A 24193-nucleotide genomic window follows, 5' to 3' on the forward strand; every position below is an offset into this window, starting at 1 on the left:
GTAGGTCTTTCTTCCCAGGCTCAAACTACTTAGAGATGACTTATTTTTATGTGTCTATGTCAGAATTGATCTTGGGGCCTGGCATGGAACAGGTGCCCATGTTTAATTAAACATTAAACATGTTTAATGAAAGCGACAAATGTCCTCAGTGATAATGTTCTTTACCTATGAAGATATGTGCAAGGTGTAATGCATCCAACCTAGCTAATCATCCTAGCCATGTTGGGACTTCTGCTCTAACTCAGAAGCTAGCTCTGTGCCATCAGCAGCAGCTGTCTAGAACAGCGAGGCAGAGAATGGGGAGTCTACTGGGATAGGCAGTAAGAAAGGTCAGTTCTCAAAGTTGCCCTGGAGTGCAGAAAGAGGCCACGAGAGGCAGGGTACCATGGAAGTTGAGAGACCGGGCTCTGAGCTGAACCATGTGGTTTTGGATCTTGGCTCTGCTCTATAATACTTCCTAGCTGTGTGGCTTTGGGTAAGTTACTTAACCTCTCTGTAAGTGAACTTCATGTTCTGTAAAATGGGGATGATAATAGTATGCATCTTGTAGGGTCTTGGAAGGATACCAAGAGGTAACCCATGTACAGTGAGTGGTGCTGGCCCGTGTGTGGCAGGTGCAGGGTCCATGTTGTAAGAACAACGCACGCGATCACACAGGTCAGGGAAAATGGAAGCTGACAGAATCCCTTCTTAATTTTTATTATGAGTCACAAAGTAACAATTCTGAAAGGAAAAGATTAAAGGCAGCACCAGATGACAATTCTAGTATAGAAGATACTCGATGGGGGCAGCAGTTTTCAAAGGAATTAAAGACGCAGCCCTTGACACAGTGTTTTGTGATCAAGAAGGCTCGTTCTTACTTGCCTCCAGCTTAGAAAGCTCTAGCCTGTGCCTCTGCGTCATACCAATACTTCTAATAGTCTATTATGGATTCCTGATTTTGTCTGGCTCAGTCAAGGGGAGGACAGTATTCCTTTTGCTTTGCTGCATGCAGGGAGGTAGCCCAAAGGGGGTGGGGATCCATGTAAGTTTTTGGTTAACTTTCATTTCACACATTCATTCCTCATATTGGTGAAGCCCACCTCTTTTACCTTTGTCAAAAGCAAACCCATTGTTTAGAACGTGAAATACCTGGAGATACTGTCATGTGAATCTAAGCTATCCATCCTGTGGGCTGTCTGTGCACCTGAAGCTGCGCCGGGACGGTCATCAATGGTGTCCAGTCCCGACTCTCTGGAAAGGTTCATGATGTGGTTCTGGTAGTACATGTGGATGCTCTCCCGGGTGGGAACGTTGCCCTGCGGAGGGGAAGACATTGCCACAGTGCTTACCTGCCTGCGCGTTTCTCCATACCAACAACTCTCAGCCATCACGCGCTCCTTAAGCAAGGATTAAAACAAAGCTGCTCAAGGTGGGGATTGATGTTGACTCATTGAATTATTGGCCCCCGGTCTCGCTGGGCAAGGCTAACAAGAAATCCCCTCTCGGTTATGGGTGAAGGGAGTCAAAGGCACAAACTTCCAGTTGTAAAATACATCAGTCCCGGGGATGTCGTGTAGAGCATGGTGACTGTCCTGCATACTTGAAAGTTTCTAAAAATCTAGAACTTAATAGTTCCCATTGCAAAAAAAAAAAAAAAAAAAAGGAACTATGTGTGGTGATAGACATTAAGCGGACTAACTGTGATCATGTCGATATACAAATATTGAATCGTTATGTTGCACACCTGGAGCTAATATAATGTTGTATGTCAATTTTATCTCAATAAAAATAGAAACTTTGAAAAAAACAAATCCCTTCTCATATGTAGATAATTTTGCTAAGTGACAGTAACTTTTTCAGAAACAAACTATCAGTTTTAAATACTATCTATAAACCACATGTTACCATATTTTGTTGCTCTGCATATATCTTAATTTCCCCTATGAGAAGTTTCAGACCAAATTTCCCAGACTAAACACCATAATCCGTCATGAGACAGCAGCGACTGTGCACCTGCAAACTGGTGAAGGGAGGGAACAGAATGAATCAACTGGCCACTGTCCCAGGGCTGTGTGTGTGCGTGTGCGTGTGCATGTGTGTGTGTGAGTGTACATGCGTGCACGTGCATGTAGTGTCTGATTATTTTAATTCTGAGCGTGGAACAGATTGAGATATACAGAAAAACAAAGGGGTTATGTTAAGACTGTCTGAAAGACTGTAGATTTTGTGTTATCCTGTTTGAAGTTCTAGACACAGACTTTTAAAATGTTTACAGTGTGAGAAGAAGCAAAAAGAATTATACCAACAGTGTTACCTTTTTAATTTCTCTGGTCAGCATGCATCGTTCAATCCTCAGAACCGTAGATATGTCAATATGCTCCCTTGAGATGGAGTTAAGCCAAGTTGTGAAACTATCCACTGTTGCCAGAAACAGGACCCAGGTGAATTTCAAAATATTAAATATCCTCTTGATGATATTGTCTAGGAGGAAGAAAAGCAACGAGATTTCAATGGAGCAAAATGCCATCAGCCATTTTGCCGTCGTGTATCACAGCGATGTTTTACCAAAGGCAGATGTGGTTTCAGACTTGCATACCCAATATGGCGTGAGGCGTGTGGACCTCAGCATCATGGGGGGCGTGGAGGACGGGCGGTATAGGAAGCTATGGGTGGGTCTTTCTACACATGCACTTGGTTTTGATGGCTGTATCAAAACCAAACTTGGATAGAATTTTTAATCCTTGGTCAAAACATCAGTCAGAATAGGTCCAGATACAGCTAACAGAAGTAGAGATCGCATTCCAAGAGATTTCTCTTGTTGACACAGGGGTGGAAAGTTTGTATCTATCCAGGAAACGGGGTCCCTTCATGCTTTCGCTATAAATTTCTTCTTTTCTTAAGTAATAATTATCGTTGGAAACAATTGATGTTTCGATGACTTCCCACTGCAGCTACATTTCAGTTAAATCGCCTTCAAGCTATTTTGGAAAGAGCTCAGTACACATACTAGGAGTATATCCATACTCCTGAACCATCTTCCTCATTCCTATTTAATTATACTGCGATGGGCTAACTATGGAATTCTGCACATGGGATCAGTCCTGTGCAAACCAGCAGGAGCTGTGAGATTCCTGATGTACTTGGGTTCTCTTCCTTATCTGCGACCGTGATGTAGGGAGCCCGGGCAAGCTGCAGCTCGGTTCAGATTGGCACTGTGTGTGTGACATTATCTCAGGGCAACACGCATGTCTCTCTGGTTCCCTCATGGAGTTCTTCGGGAGCTCCCTGATCATTGCTAAGTTTGAGGCGGTCCCACAGCTGCGGCCTGACTTATTTTAGGGCAGAATCAAAATCAAAGAGTGAAGATGGCAACTTAACTGCCTGCCCTACTCATTCGTTCCTGTAAGCCAGTGGGTTTTTTCAACTGGCCACACGAGGAACCTTTCAAGCCATGCTGCCAAATTTTGAGCCCATGTGAATTCTTTTTTAATTTGGCATTAAAAAAATTTAGTTTTATTAGCGACTTCACACATCAGCTGCAATAAAGTGAACACTTAGTGAACCTCACAATGAATTACAAATTGTCTTCGTGTTTATTAGTAAAAACACAAAACACCACCACCACCACCGCCAAGGAAAACAACTGGTATCCCTTAACCTTTCCCCACCAAAAAAGAAAAAGTAAAAAAACAAAAAACAAAAAACAAAAACAACCAGACAACCAGATTCAACTGCCATAGTAAAATGAATTCATGATTAATGATGATAGTTTGTAATTCTCGTTTAAAACCATGACTAGAGCATGCAGAAAATTCATGATTAATGATGATAGTTTGTAATTCTCGTTTAAAACCATGACTAGAGCATGCAGAAAATTCATGATTAATGATGATAGTCTGTAATTTTCGTTTGAAATCATGACTAGAGCATGCAGAAAATTCATGATTAATGATGATAGTCTGTAATTCTAGTTTAAAATCATGACCGTAGCATGCAGAAAAGGGCATTAGCCTTTATGGACTTATGTAGGATCCTTTTGCTGGACAGGATCTGATTGCAGGCCATACTGTCTCTATTATAACTCATCTTTTCTGGTGTGCTGTGTAAACAGCTGTAGACTGTTTGCATTGTCCATGAATGGGCACGGCTGGGTTTCCAATAAAATTTTATTTGCGGACAATGAAATTTGAATTCCATAATTTTCATATCTTTTGACTTTTTTAACCACAAAATGAAATCAAAATCAAAATCATCCTTAGCTAACAAGCCATGTAAAAACAGCAGGCGGGATCTGACCCCGGAGGTTGTATAGTTTACCTAATCTCGAATCCAGCCAGTGCAATCAGATGTGACCCTTTCATGACTCACCACTAATCCTCTCTCTTTCTAAAGCCCACAGTCTGACTCAGCATTTAACTTTGTAATAGGAAAAAAAAAATGTTTGTGAATTGGGTTGCCTAGGAGGAAGGCAGAATTTCTCTCAGGGAAAGGTTTGCTCTGAAAAGGAGAACCATCAAAAGGAAGTTGAGCTAACAGCGGCGTGGCCTCGGGACAGAGTCCAGGCGGGCAAGGCAGAGACAAAGAAGTTGAACAGTTCTACCTACTGAAGGAACAGGGATCTTGGACTTGCCAGCTGGTACCTGGGGAAGAAAGCGGGAATGATCTAATGAGCCAGGCTCCAGAGGCACCAGCTGGGCAGAGACACTGAGGTAGGAGTAGTGATCACTGACTTTCCCTTTAAAGTTGTTTCCTGTCTCTGCTGCTCCCCACCCCTGCTCTCCCCCAAAGCCTCATTAAATGTCAGACCTAACCGTCTTTCAAGAGGCGCACTTGAGGAAGGAAGGAAATGAGAGCATCCTCTGTTGAGCAAAGAAGCCCAGGAAGGGACCAGCAGCTACACGAAGCTGAATAGAGTGAGGTCCTGCAGATGCCACTGAAGAGCAGTTCTGAGCCAGAGGCAGCCAGGGACACCTATATTGTACCCCACCACCCCCACCCCCACCCCCAGCCCGTTTTGGGTTTAATTTTGACCAAGATATGTATTTCCTACAGTGCTTTGGATGGAATCTGTAGTCGCTTTGTGTAGACACCAAAAGAGAGTCTGAGCCTGAGAGGCTGAGGGACTTGGAGGTTACACCTATTAATAAACTTAGCATCTTACATTTTTGACTATATTTTCTCACATTCACAATTATTGCCTGAGAGGTGGTGATGATACATATGATTATTCCAGTTTTGCTAAGGCTGGTCCTGATGGCAAAACTAAAATTGCTGTGTTGCAGACACGAATAACATACTTTATTAACTTGGTGATCACAAACTAACATGTGAGATTGCATTTTTAAGTTTTATTTATTTTTTTAGCCATAGGGGCAGTAAAGCATAATGGTTAGGAGCACACACTTTGGATTTAGATCTTTTGTGTTCACATTCCAACTCTACCCCTTGGTAGTTGTGTAGACTTGGCAAAGTTCCTTTCTTTCTCACCATCTTTCCTTTCTTTTCTTTCTTTCTCTCTTTTCTTTTTCTTTTTTTCTTTCTCTTCTTTTCTTTTACTTTTTTCTTTCTTACTTTCTTTCTCTTTTCTTTCTTACCTTTTCTCTTTTCTCTCTTTTCTTTATTTCCATCTATTTTCTTTATCTTCTTTCTCTCTCCTCTTTTCTTTCTCTCTCTTTTCTTCCCTTTCTTTCTTTTTTCTTTTTTTCTTTCTTACATTCTTTCTCCTCTTTTCTTTCTTTCCTTTCTTTCCTCTTTCTCCTTTTTTTTCTTTTCTTTCCCCTCCCTTCCTTCCTTCCTCTCTTTCTCTAGTTATTTTCTTTACAAATTTTTATTTAAATTCTAGTTAGTTACTAGACAGTGCAATATTGGTTTCTGGAAAGACTTGGCAAAGTTAATTAATCTTTCTCTGCCTCAGTTTCTTATCTCTTAAATGGGAGAGAGGGTTTTTTTTTTTTTTTTTGAAGTAAACAGTTAACATGCCTTAAAGCTCTTGGAAAAGCACCCGGCAAAGATGTGTGCTCTAAAGTGTTAGCTATTATTACTCTATGAAGTTTTGCAGCAATAATAGAATTATCTGGCTTCACATATGTATGAGTGAAATCATCTGGAAATGGGGGTTCAGGGTAAAGTAACTGTGCCACAGATAGTGTTAGACAGCCTTCGGGAAGTCTCATTTTGGGTCAGCAAATGGCATCCTTGGCAGTATTTGTGAAAAGAATCAGAATGCCTCAAAATCTTGCCTGTAGATAAATAATACACACAGGAGTTCGAACCTGGGGACACAGAGGAAATGGCATGTTTATGGAACTGGAGAGGCATTTGAGTTTTTTTCAGTTGGAGGCTTTTGTTTTGCCTTTTTTTTTTCCTTCATGGAGAAATCTTCCTCCCAGTCATATCTGACATGAAGCCCAAGTGACACCATGACTGAGCTAGACGTTAGAAGACATGGATTCTGTCCCTGACTCTGTCACGTAGTAGCTGTTAGAGTCCTGAGCAAACTCACCGGGATTTGGTTTTCCCTTCATCAAGTGAGGACTTTGGCCTAAGTTTCCAGAGTACCTCTCACTTCCCCAACTGTACTTACCTCTCACTTAACACATTCTATGTTCTTTAAAATTAATTGCCAATATCTTTTGTGCTTTTGTTTTGATGGCTTCTATGAGACATGTATAATGTGTTCCCCCAAGTCCCCTTTCATAGGTATTTGGATAAAAAAATTTACAAACTGACTCTAATCCAACATTTGAGCCAACAGTGTAAAGGTCAGATCTACCTTTAGGAGTCACTTTGAAATTTCACTAGAGATGAGATTTTATGACACATTGATTATTTAATCACAGTCCAGAAACATTAATTGCTTTTAGGCAGCCTTCCATGACATACCTTCTGGGAAAGCAACATTTTCAAATTTCCCCCAGCTCATATTTGTCTTTATTTTTTTACCTGGTCCATCAGATTTCTTTTTGATTGGTTCATCCTCTCGGGCTTCCCACTCCACAGGACCTGCGAAGTGTGTTGAACAAACATGAGTTACACCCTTTTAGGGTAAATTAAATGTCAACACTACCCTCCTGGACTAAAAGGAATTTTGTAATTAAATCTAGAATATTCTGCCTAATTTAAGAGTTCTTGGGGGGAAAGCTGTAAGAATTCATAGCTCTCAGAGTCTCTTTACTCCACTCCAGAATAAGAATCAGGTGTAACTGAGAATGACTAAATGATAATCCACTGGATAAACCCTGCCAGCTTCCCACTGTTGAATGGCCTATGAATTCCGGGTTTTTATATTTTTAATAGTTGAAAAAAAAAACCCAAAAGAACAATATTTTGGCATGTGAAAATGATAGGAGATTCAGATTTCAGTGAACAGAACCACACTCATATGTTTACATATCGTCTGTGGCTACCTCTACCCTACACTGGCAGAGATGTGTTGCCACGGAGACTTAGGATCTGCGAAACTTAAATCATTTACTTCCTATCTGTCTCATTACAGAAAAAGTGTGCTGACTCCTGAGACATACCATTAAATTTTAATTTTGAGCACCTCGGGGTAATGTTACATATTTTAGTGTGTCACCCCATAAAACGGCATTATAGGGTTTCATTTTATTTCTTAGCCTTTTATTCCAGGCTATGGATGTCAGATCTAGCAAATGGAAATACGCGACACCTAGTTAAATCTGAATTTAAGAAAAACAACATTTTTTTTTTTTTTAGTGCAGGTCTCATACAATATGTCCACATTATACTTAAGCTAAAAAAATTATTTGTTGTTTATGTAAAAAAGAAAATCCAACTTTCACTGGGCCCCATGTATTTTATCTAATGGTACTAAAACCATTCACAATCTAACTTCAATTAATCTTTTCAAACTTACTTTCTATGCTGTTTTCCACTACTCTGTTTCACATCCTGTCTTTATCAACTAAGCTGACCTGCCCTTTAGTTTTCATACATGGCCTTGCTTTCTTCTGGCAGGATGTCAGGCTCTATTAAAAGAGTTTTTCATGAAGCACTGCATTCCTTAACACTCCCAGCTGTAAGTTCTCCTTTTTCCTTCTAGTCCCACACTATTTTATCTGTGCTTAATTTTTTAAGTGAAACTCTGCACTTTCTACACCATAAGGGATTTTCCCCTATACTTGTGTTCCCCATTTGTCAAGATAGAGGGTCTGGAGCCAGGATGCCTGCATGAATTCCAGACCCATCTGGATGGCTGTGTGACCTGAGGCCAGTTTCTTCCCTCTCTGGTACCTCATTTCCTCATCTGTGGGACAAGGAGAGTAAAATGCCTTGGACTGTTGTAAGGACAAATGAGTTACTGCACAGAAAGCACTTATGGCAACACCTGGCACTTAGGAAGGTGTGCTTCCTCTGTCTGAAAGTAATCTAGAAGAGATGAGCCCCTCTACCAAAGAAAAAGGGGCTAAATAAATATTTATTAAAGAAATAAATAAACATCTATTTCAGTCCCGGTATCTTCTAATTATTGCTGTTTTCAATCTGAAGGTCAACATCTGCGCATGGAATAGTCGCCATGATACAGAGCAACGAGATCTTTACAAGATGACTAAAAGACACATTTTTAGAGCCAGTCAATGAATTTTGTAAGCATAAATGTCTGAAAAGAGCAAATACAAGTTTGGAAAAATAAATGGGGTAGTGAGAGGAACTTGCAACACTAAATATTAAAACCTCTATAAGCTACTGAACTCAACAGATGACACTGACCCAGAGCTAGACAGTAGGATAGTGGATCAAAGTCCAGAGTCCAGCAACATACCAAAGAATAATTAGGAGCTTAATATTGACAAAAGTGCCATTTAAATTCACTCAGAAAAGGGAGGATCATGTAGTCAGCAGGGCTATAGCATAATTGCCTATCTATGTAAAAGTAAACAAAGTAGGTCTCTACTTCATGGAATAAAAATTCAACATGTAAATAGACTTGGGAGGAAATAAGTGAGACCATTTGTATTATATGTGGGGGAAAGACTTTCTTTTTTTTTTTTTTTTTTTTTTAAACGTTTATTTATTTTTGGGACAGAGAGAGACAGCATGAACGGGAGAGGGGCAGAGAGAGAGGGAGACACAGGATTGGAAACAGGCTCCAGGCTCTGAGCCATCAGCCCAGAGCCTGACGCGGGGCTCGAACTCACAGGCCGCGAGATCGTGACCTGGCTGAAGTCGGACGCTTAACCGACTGCGCCACCCAGGCGCCCCTGGGGGAAAGACTTTCTTAAGCAACATGGAAACCTGGAAACTGCAAAAAGACATGGAGACCTTGTTGACATCACAAAAAATTAAAACTTGTTTAGATAATAGATACCATAAACGAAATCAAAAGATAAAAATTGGATGGGGAAACAAACTTGTAACACATGAAAAAAGGATACTATCCCTAACATATAAATAGTCCCTATAATAAGGGCAAACAACCCAGTAGAATGATACTACGGAAAATGATAAAAATGTTTAAATCTTAGATTGGGAAGCAAAATGCCATGAAAAATAGGAAATAAAAAATGTTCAGTCTTATTAGTTAGGAAAGCTCAAATGAAAACAAAAGTCATTTGTCATCCCTAAGAAAGACCAACAGTAAAAAAAAAAGTAGTAACATCCTATAGGGTAAGGGTACAGGGAAATGGACACTCCTATCCCTTACATGTAGGAGTATAAATTTCTAAAACCTTTTGGGAAACTATAGATTAAAGTAAAAAAACAAGTCACACCCTCTAACTCAGAAATCCCACTTTTGATGACTTTTCTGTGGAAAGTCTGTGTTGTGGCTTTACACTACACACACACACACATACACACACATTCACACCCACATGTATGTATGACTGTATGAATTTCTGTGCAAGAATACCTATGATAGCATTATTCATTGTGGCAAAAATTTGAAAGCAAACTTAATGTCCATTAGTGATGGAATAGTTGAATAAATTATGCATATCCATATTGTAGAGTATTTTGCAGCCATTAAAAAAAGGAGGATATAGTTTTATAAATACTTAATATGAGAAATGTTTATGATACATTGCTAATGATTACCCCAGAGTGATTTGTATAGCACGGATTTATTTTTGAAAGTAAACAAAGGAAATGGTGCCTGCATATTTACACACACACGAGTAAGGACTGGAAATGAACACTACATATTCTGAGGCTTTGGCACCTGTGGGGGTGGGTTTCCAAGGGAGATTCTGCATCTAGCTCTTGACTGCTTACTTGTTACATTGGCTGTGTCTTCATGTTGTCTTTAAAACCAATAAAGTAAAATCAAATTAAAGCTACCAGGAGGTAGCAGGGGGCAGAATGGTCAAAAAGGAGACAGATTGTGCAGTTAGAGTTCCATTAGTAATTATGCTTTTCTTTGATTTTTGAATACATTTTTAATTTCACACAAAAAATCGATGTATATGTTCTTTGTAATGAATCAAAATATAACAGATAATCATACCACTTAATCTCAGTCTCCCCACTCCTCCCCCAGAAGTAACCACCGTTAGTAACTAATAAGTATTCTTCCTGATCTTTCTCTTGCATTTATACACCGTTATATGCATGCATTAAAAATGCAAAATACTGTCTTGAGGAACGCTGGTTTCCGTTGTTTCATAAATGGTTTCATAATGTGCTGCCATTTGTAACACAGTACTTTTCATTTAACAGTATGTCAAGTTTAAAGTACAGCTGACCCTTGAACAACACAGGTTTGAACTGTGCAGGTCCATTTATACGTGGAGGTTTTTTTTTAAATAAATACAGTAAAGTTCTGCAAATATATTTTGTCTTCCTTATGATTTCCTGATAACATTTTCCTTTCTCTAGCTTACTTTATTGTTAGAATACAGTATATAACATATATAACATACAAAATGTGTGTTAATCGACTGTTTATGCTAGCAGTAAGCCTTCTGATCAACAGTAGACTATTAGTTAAGTTTTGGGGAAGTTAAAAGTTATACAAAATTTTTGACTGTGTGAGGGTCAGTGCCCCAACCCCCACATTGTTCTAGGATCAGCTATAATCCATCTCACTTTTTTAACTACCGAATAGAATTTTATAATATATTAGTAACATAATTTACTTGACTCTTCTTTATGTAGGCATTGAGAATGCTTCCAAGTTTTTGTTATTAACAAAACAAATGATGTTTGATAGGTATTCTTAGACATGGGTCCTTGTGCACATGTGCAGATATTGCTTCAAGTTGAACCACACATCTAGAAGAGGGATCGATCTGTAGTGGGAGATGGACATTTAACATTTTTACAGATATCAACACATTGCTGTTCAAAGGGGATGCACTACTCTACGACACCGCTCGTCGTGTTATATGGGTTGTAACTCATACAAACACTTCTCTTCCCACTAACTCCAAATGGTGATGTTAACAAATTAACGAATGTTTGGGTTTTTCCCAATCCAATAGGTAAAGCAACAAAAACAACAACAACAAAACAACAGTATGTCAAAATATGGGTTGTGGTTCTCCTATTAGTAGTGAAGCTGAGCTCCTCTGTCTATTTCCATTTCCTGATCTGTGAATTGTTTTTCACATCTATTCGTCTATTGGGTTGAACTTTTCTTTTACTGCTTCTTAGAAGTCCTTAATATATCCAGAATACTATTTCTTAGTCTGATATATATAAATGCAAATATTTTTTCTGAGTGCCCCACTTGAACTTTCACTCCACTTTTGGTGCTTAGCTGTAGCTTGGAGTTTTTCCCCTCCTTAGAAATGTTTTCCTATCGTATGTTTTCAAATGTGATGTGGAATATGGCATTGGTAGTTACGTTCCATTTTTGGTTCCTGATACTGTGTTTTTCCTTTTCTTCTTAATCAAACTTCCAAAGGTTTACCCATTTTACTAGTTTTTCCTAAGAACAGCTTTTCACTTAATGATAGATCTTGTCTTGTATTTCTTTTCTATAATTTAACATCTGTTTAAAACATTAATTCTTCCTTCTACTTTGAGTTTAATTTGTTCCTCTCTCTCTTATTTTATAAAATGTACCTTAACTTAAATTTACATTTTTATTTATTCCAAGGGTCAGACACAAGCAACGAAGGACAAGTAGAACTCTGTGCATTCCTCAGAATGTAAGAATGTCATTCCTCCAAAGCTTCTGTCCTTTGTGGTTCCCTTTGGGATCCCAGGGCCACAGGGACAGAGAGTGCTGGCTGGGCCCTGCGCTCACTCAACACTCACCATCCCCAGATCCTTTTCTCCTTCTTTTCTGTTCTTCTCTTGCAGACCTTTTTTTCTCTTTGCGCCTCTGTCGGAGTGCTGTTTTAGGGTCCGTGATCCAGGCTTGATAAACAAACTGAAGGGAGAAAATTAAATTATTTTCTGGCTTTTTAATATTTAAATGAAAAGAAAAGGGACCAACACCAAGCTTCCTGACTTTTGGAAATATATACATATTTTTCTGCCAGCACAAACTAAATCTTCTGCTCCCACATCCCTCAGTATTCTCAGTTGACCTGCGCTATTTCCATGATCATGAAATAAAATATGAAAACAGATGTTGTAGGAGTGTATTTCATTTGGTATCACAGTCAGGAGATACTTTGGGTGACCATCATTCCCCCCAAGTCCCCATGTACCACTACCACTTGTGACAGTGACTGATTCTTTTGTATTACACACAATAGGAATAAGCTGGACCTCTTGCTAAGTGTCACTGGAGTGGTTTTCTCCCCTCACTAATAAACTTTGAGTCAAAAACAAAACATCGTTTACTCATTTACTTTGGGAAAAGAGTTTAGTACATCTGATGCTCTCCCTTGTGAAAAACAGCTATGACCAGCAACTTGAGAAAGGGTTCTGTAGACTGATTAGTATTTGGAGAGAAAAAATGAGTGCGCTATTAAGGTTACAGAGTTATTCCAGAATGTTCTGGAAGGAAAACTGTGGTGACCTTGGTTGCCTTTTGTCATTTTCATTCAAGAGCTGAAAACGGTTACGTTAATATGATAAAACCGAAAACCACCGCAGAGCAATGTTGAACAGTCCACCCACCAATAGTCTCCCAAATCATGCAGAAGGAAAAAAAAGAAAACCCTGGTAAACAAAGTCAGCCATCTGTAATCACGAAGCCAAGCAGGCATGCTCCTCATGCACCCACAAAGCCACCTGGGTCTCAGGGAAGCTGGGTTTTCTATTATGATGTTCAAGTTGGAGGGCTGTTTTGTGGGGGCACTTTGTAAACCCAGACACTTTCACTGTACTCTGTATGACTTTCAGATTTCAGGAATCCTTGGAAAACACAGTGTAAGCAAACCACAGGCATTGTGAGGTCAGTAAAAATAAAGAGGGACCCAACTTTTTGATGTACGGAAGTGTAAAAGTCATGGGTGACTAAGGAAGAGAATTTCTTTTTTCCCAATGGTAGAAATCTGAATCTAATGGCAACTAACACAAGTGTAACATCTGTATTGTTTCTGAATAATAATAAATCCAAGAGGCAAAAAATAATCCTATTTTCTGCCAAAAATGTATTTTGAGAAATGAACTGACACTGGACAAAGAAGGACCACATGAAGGAATTTATGGTAGATGTTTACTAAGCATGCTACTTGGGAACTCTATCAAGAATATCTTTGGGGGGGGGGCGCCTGGGTGGCGCAGTCGGTTAAGCGTCCGACTTCAGCCAGGTCACGATCTCGCGGTCCGTGAGTTCGAGCCCCACGTTGGCTCTGGGCTGACGGCTCAGAGCCTGGAGCCTGTTTCCGATTCTGTGTCTCCCTCTCTCTCTGCCCCTCCCCCGTTCATGCTCTGTCTCTCTCTGTCCCAAAAATAAATAAACGTTGAAAAAAAAAATTAAAAAAAAAAAAAAAGAATATCTTTGGGGGTGCCTCGGTGGCCCAGTTGATTAAGTATCCAATTCTGGTTCAGGTCATGATCTCGTGGTTCGTGAATTCAAGCCCCACGTTGGGCTCTGTGCTGACAGCTCAGATCCTGGAGCCTGCTTCGGATTCTGTGTCTCCCTCTCTCTCTCTCTCTGCCCCTCTCCTGTTCATGCTCTGTCTCTGTCTCTGTCTCTCTCTCAAAAATAAACATTAAAAAAAATTAAAAAAGAAGAAGGAATATCTTTGCCAAGTATGTAAGTTCCCTTGCTTATTAAACCTGTCACCTACCAAAAAGAATATCTTTGAAGTTTAGTAAATTAATAAGCAAACTTGCTTCCACAAAATATTCTTTAAAAAAAATCTGAACTGCTAGATGCAATAAATTTTCAGGTTTAAGAGCAATATACGGTGACATTTTCTTTAAAAAAAATGGGTTATGACCATATTGCTTTTAGATAATGCCAGAATCCCCAAGATAGAAAATAAAAGAGTAATTCAGGGTTTGTGAATGCATTAGGTACACAAGTTGGAGGAATTCTTTTATACTGGAGAAAAATGGGGAAGGAGGGTGAGAAGGAGAGAGACAAGGGTCATTTAGAGAATTGCAGAACTCTTGTAGATGGGGGAATATCATTAGGATTTTGCCTTATTGGGGCACCTGGGTGGCTCCGTTGGTTAAGCGTCAGACTCTTGGTTTGGGCTTGGGTCATGACCTCATGGTTTGTGAGTTTGAGCCCCTGCATCAGGTCTGTGCTTGGGATTCTCTCTCTTCCTCTCTCTGCCCTTACCCCACTTTTTCTCTCCCTCTACTTTTCTCTCAGAATAAATAAACATAAAAAAAAATTAAAAAAAAAAGATTTTGCCTTATTAAAAGGAAACTCCTGGTTCTACCTATAATCCCAAATGACGAAGCTGTCTCACTAGATGAGAATTTACATAATTCAAAGAAGGGGGAAAAAGAGAGGGGAAGAAAATCTTATGAGGAGTCCCTATTTGTAGGTAAATTATCTTAACGTTGACGTTTGGAGCTACAAACTCGGTATAGTGCCAGGAACATTTGATAGAGGGTCAGTCTGTTTCAGGAAATGGTGATGACAAAGTAGGAGGAAAAATCCCAATTCTTATTGAGTGGAGAAATGGAAGTTTCTTACTGAAACTTCTCAATTCTCACATTGCAGCCATAACCACTGTTCAAGTTCATGGGACACCCACACCACTAACCATAAGTACAAAAAATACAAGAAAATGTCCATAAATGACCTTTGGTTTCTTCAAATTGCCATTATTAGTCTGTATTCTCAACATTATCTTAAATTCTAGTTACTTATTTATTTATTCATTCATTCATTCATTCATTTATTCACTCACTTACTTTATCTTAAATTTTATCTTAAGTCTTATATGATTTTTATCTTAAGCTTATCTTACCTAGTAGGGGGGGAAATGAGATTCATTTTCCTGATAATGTACTATGCAAAAAGCATTTAATTTTTCAAACAGGAGAGGACTTTATTGAAGCGAATGGAGATCCTTAACGGAAATTGGTTAAATTTAATAGACTGTCCTTTGATTCATGTGTAACCCAGGACTTTCTTTATGTTGTCTGAAAGAAGTTGTTTTGTTTCTTGTTTTTGTTTTTAAAGTCAGACGGGGATAATTACATTGCAATCTTTCATATAAATTCTTAAATATGAATGGAGAGACTTATATGGTAGTCATAAAAGAGAAAAGAAAAAGAATCTTAGGGAAGTTAAAACATAGAATATTAAACTAGCAATCAGAACGCTGGCATTTTAAAGATGGGAGGAACCTAGAAGCTTAGACCCTCCTATTCAAGATAGACCCCCAGCTGTCTGTCCCCTGGGAGTTTGAGAGAAATACAGAATTTCAAGGACCTGCTTAATTTCCATAACCTGCATTTAAATAAGGTCCCAGGTAAAATGGGAGAAGCACTGGTCCCCCTCACTATCCAAACATTTGCTAAACACATGAGCATAAAGACCTGAGAGTTTAAGTGCCTGCTCAGACTAAGTGCACAGAACCAGCTTTCTATAAAGTACATGAACAGTAATTCATTATTTATGATTTTCAATAATGGGTGGCTACCGCCCAGGTAGCTGGATAATTTCTGCTGTGCATTAGATTAATTGACAAATAGCCTCTTCGCAGTTGATCCCGCACTCTCTCTGGTGACATGGGCGTGAGAAACTCCACAGACCGTACATGGCAGCACGGTCTTGTGAGGAATTGTACCAAAGGCAGGAGAGTAAAACGGAAGACGATATCCGATTGAGGGAAGATGGAGACTTGAAAGGGAAGCCAACAAGAAGGTGGAGAAAAAGGAGTCTTCTATTACCTTGGTCATAATTTTACCAGCTTTCTGAGAACGATTATCACACATTTTACACATCATGACTGACGCATGCAACCAGATGTGACCCTTTTCAAATGAGATGTGACGTAGGCCAAACTACAAGAAGGACAGAGTAGATACGTATCTGCATTTTCTCTCTCTATGTCTCGATAGGCTCTTGTGTCAAATGAAGAACAAGAATGAAATAGTAAGAAATTTGGCTTCTCAAAACTCTCCTTGGAAATGTTTCCCTAATATTTTAAGTTCTTATACTTCCTCCGTTGTACGACCTATAGAGCAGGGAAAATGCAGATGGAGGCGAAAGGGATCTGCTTGTCTAAATTTCTACAGAGCGGAGGGTCACACACCACACGTCAGTGAAACATCAAATACCTTTGCAGCTCTGATTAAATACTGAAGAATAGTTTTGGGAAGTTTAATGACAGACTTTGGCAAGGCTAAAATGGCCGACGCAAACTTCCCAATAGCTCTCTACAAAGAAGGACAAAGCGAGAGTGATTAGTAGAAAAACATCAAAGACTAACAATTTTACATATGACGTCAGTATGAATTTGTCTCTACAGTTACATCAGCTAGGTTAAAACGTGCCCCATCACTGAAGCTGGAACAAATGTGCTTTGCTTGTCGGTTCAGAATAGGAAAATAGTCAGCCATTGCATGTAATCCATAAACACGGTGAGGAATGTTCTCTTCTTGGCTGAATGAGTGATGGTTATAAGGAAACTCATGAGAATAAAGATACACACGTCAGGTCATCGGTATTTGACGAGCCAGCCACACGCACAGACACCACCTTTAAGAGACACAACTCAAGTAGCGATGGGGCCAGCGAGGAAGCATCAGAGCAAGGTGGCTCCATAAATAATTTAGTTCTTCAATGTCGTTGGGAATACAGGGGTGGATGTAACCCTGCAGCTTGAGGAGACCCGGTCAGCAGAGTGACAATGACCTTTTCATGGACACATCATGCGGCTTGATGGGTATCGCTCCATATGTCTTGGATTGTAATGAACGGGAAAGAACAGTCCTCACAAGTGACTCTTTGGTAAAAGAAATATATGTCAAGCTTTCACCCCATGTGTAACTCTAATGACAAGTCCTCATCGCTAACAAGCATTGCTTAGACAATCACTGGGTACACCGTATTAGGCTGGTGAGCTATGTCACCAAGAATGAGGTGGCACATTCTGAAAAGGAAAGACAGCTAGGATGAAAAAATCAGGACTGTGCTGGCTGTTTTCATGACTGCAGTACAGTCGCAAACCTTTGACAACACAAATGAAATGGATTTGCAAAATGTGAGGTAACATGGAAGTGGCCGTTGGTTTCAAAACAAAGCAAGTGCTTTATTTTTATGATCAACTATTTCACGTCTCAAAATGGGAAGTCTGCTCAAGCAATCCAGAGCAATGCCAGAGAAGTCTTCTTCACCTTCTACTTGTAACAGAAAAATAAAGTTCACCCAGGGAAGCTTTATTTTTGGTTTATAGCATCAGAAGGGTTTTTGATGCATGGGAGCAAACACCTGGTGGGAACAGTGTTCTTGAATGGCAGGAATTACAACGAAGCTGAGGGCAAGCATCGTTACAGTTTAATGAGGGATGGATGATTTCAGGTGGAAATTAGAAGCTTCTGGAAGCTATAACACACGTGAACATGGCAGAAGAAGTCTAGGCCTGCATTCAAGGTCTGTCGGAAAGAAAAGCCCTTCAACCAACAAAGGGCATGGTTTTCCCAACCCCAGAATTACCTGGAAAGCGGACCTTCTCGGAGGTTCTTCATCTTCCTTTTTCAGTTCTTCCTCTTCCTCCTCTTCACTATCCGTTTCAAACAAATAATAATCTCCACTCCTGACCACTAAGCAAAACAAAATATTTACTTATTTCTTGCAAGAGAGATGAGATCATTAAGGGCTTATTAGTGAACTGCCCCCCCACCGATATACACATTGTCCACAAAAGACCAGCAAGAGATGTTGGCAGGGGGGGAAAAACAAGAGATGAAGAGAACTCATTCTGGGCTAACACTACATGGTGTTGGTGTGGCCGGGTCTACAGAGCATGAGGCCTTGTCTATGCCATGTAAGAAAACTGGCCACTGCTGGGTTTATCTGATACTCTCTTCCTTCTTCGTTGTAAATTTTACACAGATAACACCGGATCAACTCTGCAGCAACCAGTTTTGTTACCAAGATGGCCAAAATAGTGGATGGAAAATGGTTACAGTTTCACAACTCAGACCAGTCGGCAATTTGGGTCCTTTAGACGAGGCCAAAGTGAAGTAGAGGATTTGGTGTTGTCTGAATGGGTCCGGCGTGTGGTAGAGACGCCAATTAGGCTGATTCAGGACCAAGAATCGGCATCACCGACTTCGACTTCACTTTACACTCTGCAGACCTGGCTGCTCCGCATGTGACACAGGGGACAGAGCATACATGGCAAGACATTTGAAAGAGTTAAACAAACACAAAAAACATTCCCCCCCCCCCCCCCCCCCACACACACACAACACACACACGCGTTGCCACAAGGAGGAAATGGGCAGGTAACATTAAAAAAACAAAACAAAACAAAAAAACCAACTACAAAAACAGCACCACCACCACCACCACTCTGGCTGTTTCTACAAGTAGCACGGGACAGACTGAGGCACGGCAGACATGGCCGATATGGTTTAGCGCTGTTGGGCTTCTGGTCAACAAGGAACTCCGGCTGCTCACTGAAATGTGAGGAGAACCATACTGACCAGAAGACACAAAGCACAGACAGTCTGGATAGTCCGTGCCTTGCCTTGCCTGATCTTCTCCCTGCAAGAACATATTGCTGTGTTAAAAGGAGCAGAGGAAGCTGAAATGTCCAGAGACTTAAAGAAATTTGAGAATCCCATCTTTGTCGGCTTGAGCGTTACGTTAAGTTTATCAGAGAAAAGAGACCCAGCGTACGTATTGCCGATGCTACAAGAACTGTACCATCATTGCGGGGGAAAAACATAGTAGCACTTTCAAGGTACATTCAAGTTTTCAAATGCTGAGGTGTCTTTTGGACGACATAACATGATGTCTTCCGTGATCTTTTGGATTCGTGCGTTGTAAGGTAATGGAACACCTTGGCTTGTTTAAAATTAGTTGCGTGACCATCACTAAACATGGCCAGAAGGTAGGTAATTTTGCCCAACGGTTTCAGACCGTATCTGAAGCCTCCATCCGTGAAGTTGCACACGGAATGAATTGGGCCTTATATCCTTGAACAGAAGCACTGTAGTTTGTTATTTTTATTTTGAAGAAAGAACCAGGCCCAGAGTACTGGGTCCAGGCCTGAGGGAATAAATGCAATACAACAGAAGGTAAGAATAAGCAAGAACAAACCAAAGTCACAGCATTACGTTTGACAGTGAGGAAGACCATTAAAGTAATGCCTTCAAGTAAGCTCAGACATTTGCAGGAAAGTTACATGGACTCTATGTCACATGGTCATTTGGTAAAAAACAGTATTACAGGATTGAGCATTTTACCCTCATTATAGGCTCTAAAATCAACAATAGCTTCAACTGTATTCAATCATACCTTCTGTGACTTTTACTCGTGTGGACACAGTGAGCCCAAACGGTTTTCTTCTCAAGCAGTCACAACACCGATTTGATCATTTTAAAAAAACAAACTATCAATTTGTATGCGAGAAGTAGAATTGACACGTTAAAACAAAGAAGGAAATGCTTAGGAAAATCCCCTATTCGTTTATGAAATGTTACTGAGATAAAAGTATGAAAACAACAGAGAGTGTTTTCTTCGGTGCTATCTGCTAATAATAAGGAGAGAAGCTCTTACATACACATTTGTTAGTTCAGAGAGCGATCCTGCCCCCAGCCTGTGTCCAGAAACATGTGGATATTGATGCGATTGCTGAACTGAGTGCGAAAATAACTTTTAAAACCTACCACCTGTATCCCCAGAAGCCCGGACCTCTGTTTCAGATATTTAACAATAGAGTGAGGCTTGTCATTACTTTAGGAAGGTACTGAATTGGCATGGAGGCATACTACCTTGGAATGGAAGGTATCATTGAACAGCAATAATGCAATCGCATGTGTGCACATAGGTATGGAAGTGGAAGATTGGCCACCTACAGACTATGTTAAGATCTTGACTGCTTGCCAGTATTATGATTGGCATAATCACTGTAGCATCTGTAGACTTACACAAGGGTATTCAACTACATGTATTCTCACACTCCGCACCTGTAAGGAACCATCTAGGCAAAAGCCCAGTGACTCAAGAGATTGAAATAAGGGCTTTTAGTAAAGTGCTTCCAGATCTAAAGATAACTTTTGGAACTCATGGCCTAAGAAATAATCCACAGAGTCATTCCTTTCCTTTCCTCATGAGCTGGTAAAAGGAAATGTATTTTGCGGAAAAATTTTAACACCACGGTCAGAATCTGATTCCAAACCATGAATTACACACATTCCTGCATTATTGCACCAAGAGGTGTTGTAACAAGGCACATTTAATTTAATACCAGTCTTCAAGAACTCGATATAATGAGGGTGAAATGAATCAGAAAACTAAAGTCAATAACCTTCATAAGCAGTTCTTTTTCAGTTATTACCAACTTGTAAGATGATTATCGAAGACCATATCCAATTCCTTCCAAAATTCAATGTTTAGACGAGAAAAGGAAAGACAACTACAATTGCAACGGGAATTTACCCCAGGTGAGAGAGAAAACATTCAGTAGGACACAATGTCGAAATGGATAGGTCTGTCTAAACTAGCAAAGGGCCCTTTACAAACAGAAAGATAAGCACAGTTTTCTTGTGACTTGATAGAAACAGGCTTACAGTGTGCTGCATTATTGGATCGTTAGCATGACGAACATGCCAATGAACAAAAGATTCAAGAGTCACACAGAATTTCGATGTGAATCTTTGTCTTTTGACTTGGCAGCAGGTGAAACAAAACTCATTGAAAGTCATGTTTTTTTTTTTCCCTCACATAATGCTATAAATTCAATGTTTGGGATTAAATTTAGTATTATTCAGGTGTGTTGAGCAAATTTTGAATTAATACTTCCTTAAATCGGCTTGCTGATTTTAGAAAATTAATTTTGGGGCGAGAGAAGCCAACACTATATCTCAGAGACACGAAGAATCAGGCACGGCAAAACATTCTGATCAACTTGATTTTCTAGTGATTCTGAAGATCCCGTCAGTAGAGTCTGTCCCACCATCGTGCGACACTGTGGGCCTCAGTGATAGTCCCTGTCTGATCACGTTAGCTTAAGTTATTAAGCCACAGGATAAGGCATAAAGGCCTGAAGGTATTATTAGTAATTTGCAACATAATGAATAATTATTCAATATTTGAACAAACGCAAGGAAGGTCAGACTTAAATGGATCATTCCATTCTAAGACCGTCCACTGGCCAATCGTGAGTGATATTTCCTTTGCTAAGCAGAACAAATATAGCCACTGAGTTCCATAATTCCTTATCCCTTTTTTCCTGTTTTTAAAGTTTATTTATTTTGAGAGAGAGAGGAAGAGAGAACAATAGCAGGGGAGGGGCAGAGAGAGAGGGAGGGACAGAATCCCAAGCAGGCTCCCCACTCTGCACTGAGTCTGACACAGAGCTCGATCCCACGACTGTGAAATCATGACCACGACTGAGATCATGACCTGAGCTGAAATCAACAGTCGGAGGATGCTTAACCAACCGAGCCACCCAGGCGCCACCCCCCTCATTTCTTTTAATGATCAGGAGGGAAACTTTAATTCTATGTGGCCACGAAGCTCTGCTTTTCAAAAACTGTTGTCCACCTCTGCTCTGAATTGGTCATGGCTGGTGGCTCTACAGCCACGCCACATGCTAGGCTTCGAATGTGGAATGTAGTACGAGAGCCTTTTGAAACTGGGGCAGAGGCAGAATGAGAAAGTGAACACATTTTAAGTTAGCCTCACCTTTATATTCAATAAATTGCCAAAAGACCTTACATGCAAATAAAATCAAAGCTCTGGGAAGAAGGGGGAGGAGAGACTCATCGGCATCCATGCCTAGTGCCCTACGAAGAGGGTCACAAACACTTTGAACTCAATGAGTATCCTCCCAGGGGGAGCCAAAACTCATGTTCAATAAGGGTTTTCAGTTACAAGACAAATACGTATCAGCAGAGCTCTGGACCTCAGAATTAGATAAAAAGGTAGCAATTCTTCGCTTTCTGAGCCCCTAGGATGCTCAGGCATGTGTCAGCCACATGTGGGGCTTTCTTCAGACAGCATGGTAATCAGCTGATTTCTCTGGAAGGTTCCATCACCAGGGCCCAGAGACCCATTTCCATGAAAATTTTCCTACACTCTGACCCCCTATCAAGTCACAAGGATCAAACCATGCATGGAACACACAGGTCATGGGGACGCCTGAATTCTGGTCAAGGATATAAGGGTTAGAATCGATGAAATTGTAAGAGGATCAAGAAAACCTACTGGAAGCATGATCAACCCAAGGCCGCCACCACTGCTTTTTTTTGCCCTTGGCTTTCTGTTTGTCTGCTTCTCCTAAAATAAAATATGTCCAAATATTAATTCTTATGAAGTGAGAAAACAAATTTTGAAAACCACGCTTTAACAACTCAAATGTCAAAATCTAGGTAAGTTGCAAAAGTACATCAGACGTCAGGGAAAGAAACTATATCAAATCTGAAATGTTTACACGCATGAGCAGGCGATTTCACAAGGCAAATACTAAGTGTTCTATGAACATTATGCCACATTTTTGCTTTCTTTTTAGTAATAGAGTGCATATAAAGAAATATAAAAAAGAAGGTTAGCTCTCAAAAAGGCATCGCACATTGAATTTTCCGGTGAATTAACAGAAAAGAAGCATCACCTAAACTTTATAAAACAATACAGTGGCAGATAATTTGTGAAGATGCATATATTCCAATAACCAGGAGTTTCCTTGTGATTATTTTCATGCATGGTTGGAAAAACACAAATTTATTGGTTATTAAATAGGTGCTATATATTAGAAAACACCATGTATTATTTTGCCATTCCCCTTCAAATAGAAAAGCATGCAAACTTCTAATAGAAGACCTTTTAAACTTAATTGGATATAGTAAATCTGCAGATATACTGCAGATATAATAAGGTATATTTCATTTTAGACTTCATTGGAACAGACAATAATTGAAGGATACTTAACTACCATTATTCAGATACCACATAAAATATGCATACATATTTCATTTTTGTATAACATTTATAGAAATCAAAGACAACAATAGACTGTGTACCTAAAATATCTAAAATATTTTCTCTAAAGGAATAAATTAAGCAAATTCAATCTCATTTTCTTCAGAAACACATCTCTGTGAGACAGAAGCTAGGCTATGTGTTGATTAAAGTCATTGTGCCGAAGAAGAGATACTCATAAAGTCACGGAGTCATTACATATGTACTTTGTGAAATAAATACATGTATCCCGCTCACAGTCAGAAGGTAAAACTTGCTGAGTTAAAAAAAAAGATACAAACATGCATAATACCGGCAGAGTAAAAGTAATGTTATTTTACAGCCCTAGCCCTTATCATGCTATTATTCAATGCCAAGCTACTTGAACAAGAGGGAAACGTCTCGACATACTTTCATCATCCTCTTCAGAGAGTTTTTGGATGTCTTGGCCTTCCCCTGATTCCTGGGTCAAGCTCAGCATCCTCTCCTTACCCTTTTTGTATTTCTGTTGCCTGGCTTTGATGCGATCCATCCTATAAGATAAAGTAGCAGCAGCAATGCCAAGAACACACCCACAGTTACCACATGATCAGTTTGGGTTTCCACTTGTATGTATGTGGGTAAAATCACAAAGTGGTCAATATTTGGGACTTTTGAATGGTTTTTTTTTATTGGCAACAAGCATCTTCTTGGGGGACAATAGATACATGTCTACACACACATATATGTGTATATGTATGTATA

At 39.8% G+C, this 24193-nt stretch overlaps 1 protein-coding gene across 8 annotated transcripts in view; it reads right to left on the reverse strand.

Annotated features, from left to right (window-relative positions):
- LOC125149105 (piezo-type mechanosensitive ion channel component 2) overlaps positions 1 to 24193 on the reverse strand; it is a 474283-nt gene that overhangs the window by 42524 nt on the left and 407566 nt on the right. For all 8 annotated transcript variants that reach the window (XR_007145811.1, XM_047827748.1, XM_047827749.1 and 5 more), the window contains 7 exons: positions 23861 to 23982; positions 22700 to 22771; positions 17975 to 18081; positions 12208 to 12322; positions 6925 to 6984; positions 2297 to 2463; positions 1132 to 1298 (listed from right to left, as the gene is read on the reverse strand). Coding sequence is in view for 7 of the 8 variants with exons in the window: in XM_047827748.1 (XP_047683704.1) it covers positions 1132 to 1298; positions 2297 to 2463; positions 6925 to 6984; positions 12208 to 12322; positions 17975 to 18081; positions 22700 to 22771; positions 23861 to 23982 (810 nt within the window). In the remaining variant the exon portion in view is untranslated. The remainder of the gene's footprint in view (positions 1 to 1131; positions 1299 to 2296; positions 2464 to 6924; positions 6985 to 12207; positions 12323 to 17974; positions 18082 to 22699; positions 22772 to 23860; positions 23983 to 24193) is intronic.

The sequence above is a fragment of the Prionailurus viverrinus genome, chromosome D3 (genome assembly GCF_022837055.1).
Source record: "Prionailurus viverrinus isolate Anna chromosome D3, UM_Priviv_1.0, whole genome shotgun sequence".
NCBI classification, from domain to species: Eukaryota; Metazoa; Chordata; class Mammalia; order Carnivora; family Felidae; genus Prionailurus; species Prionailurus viverrinus.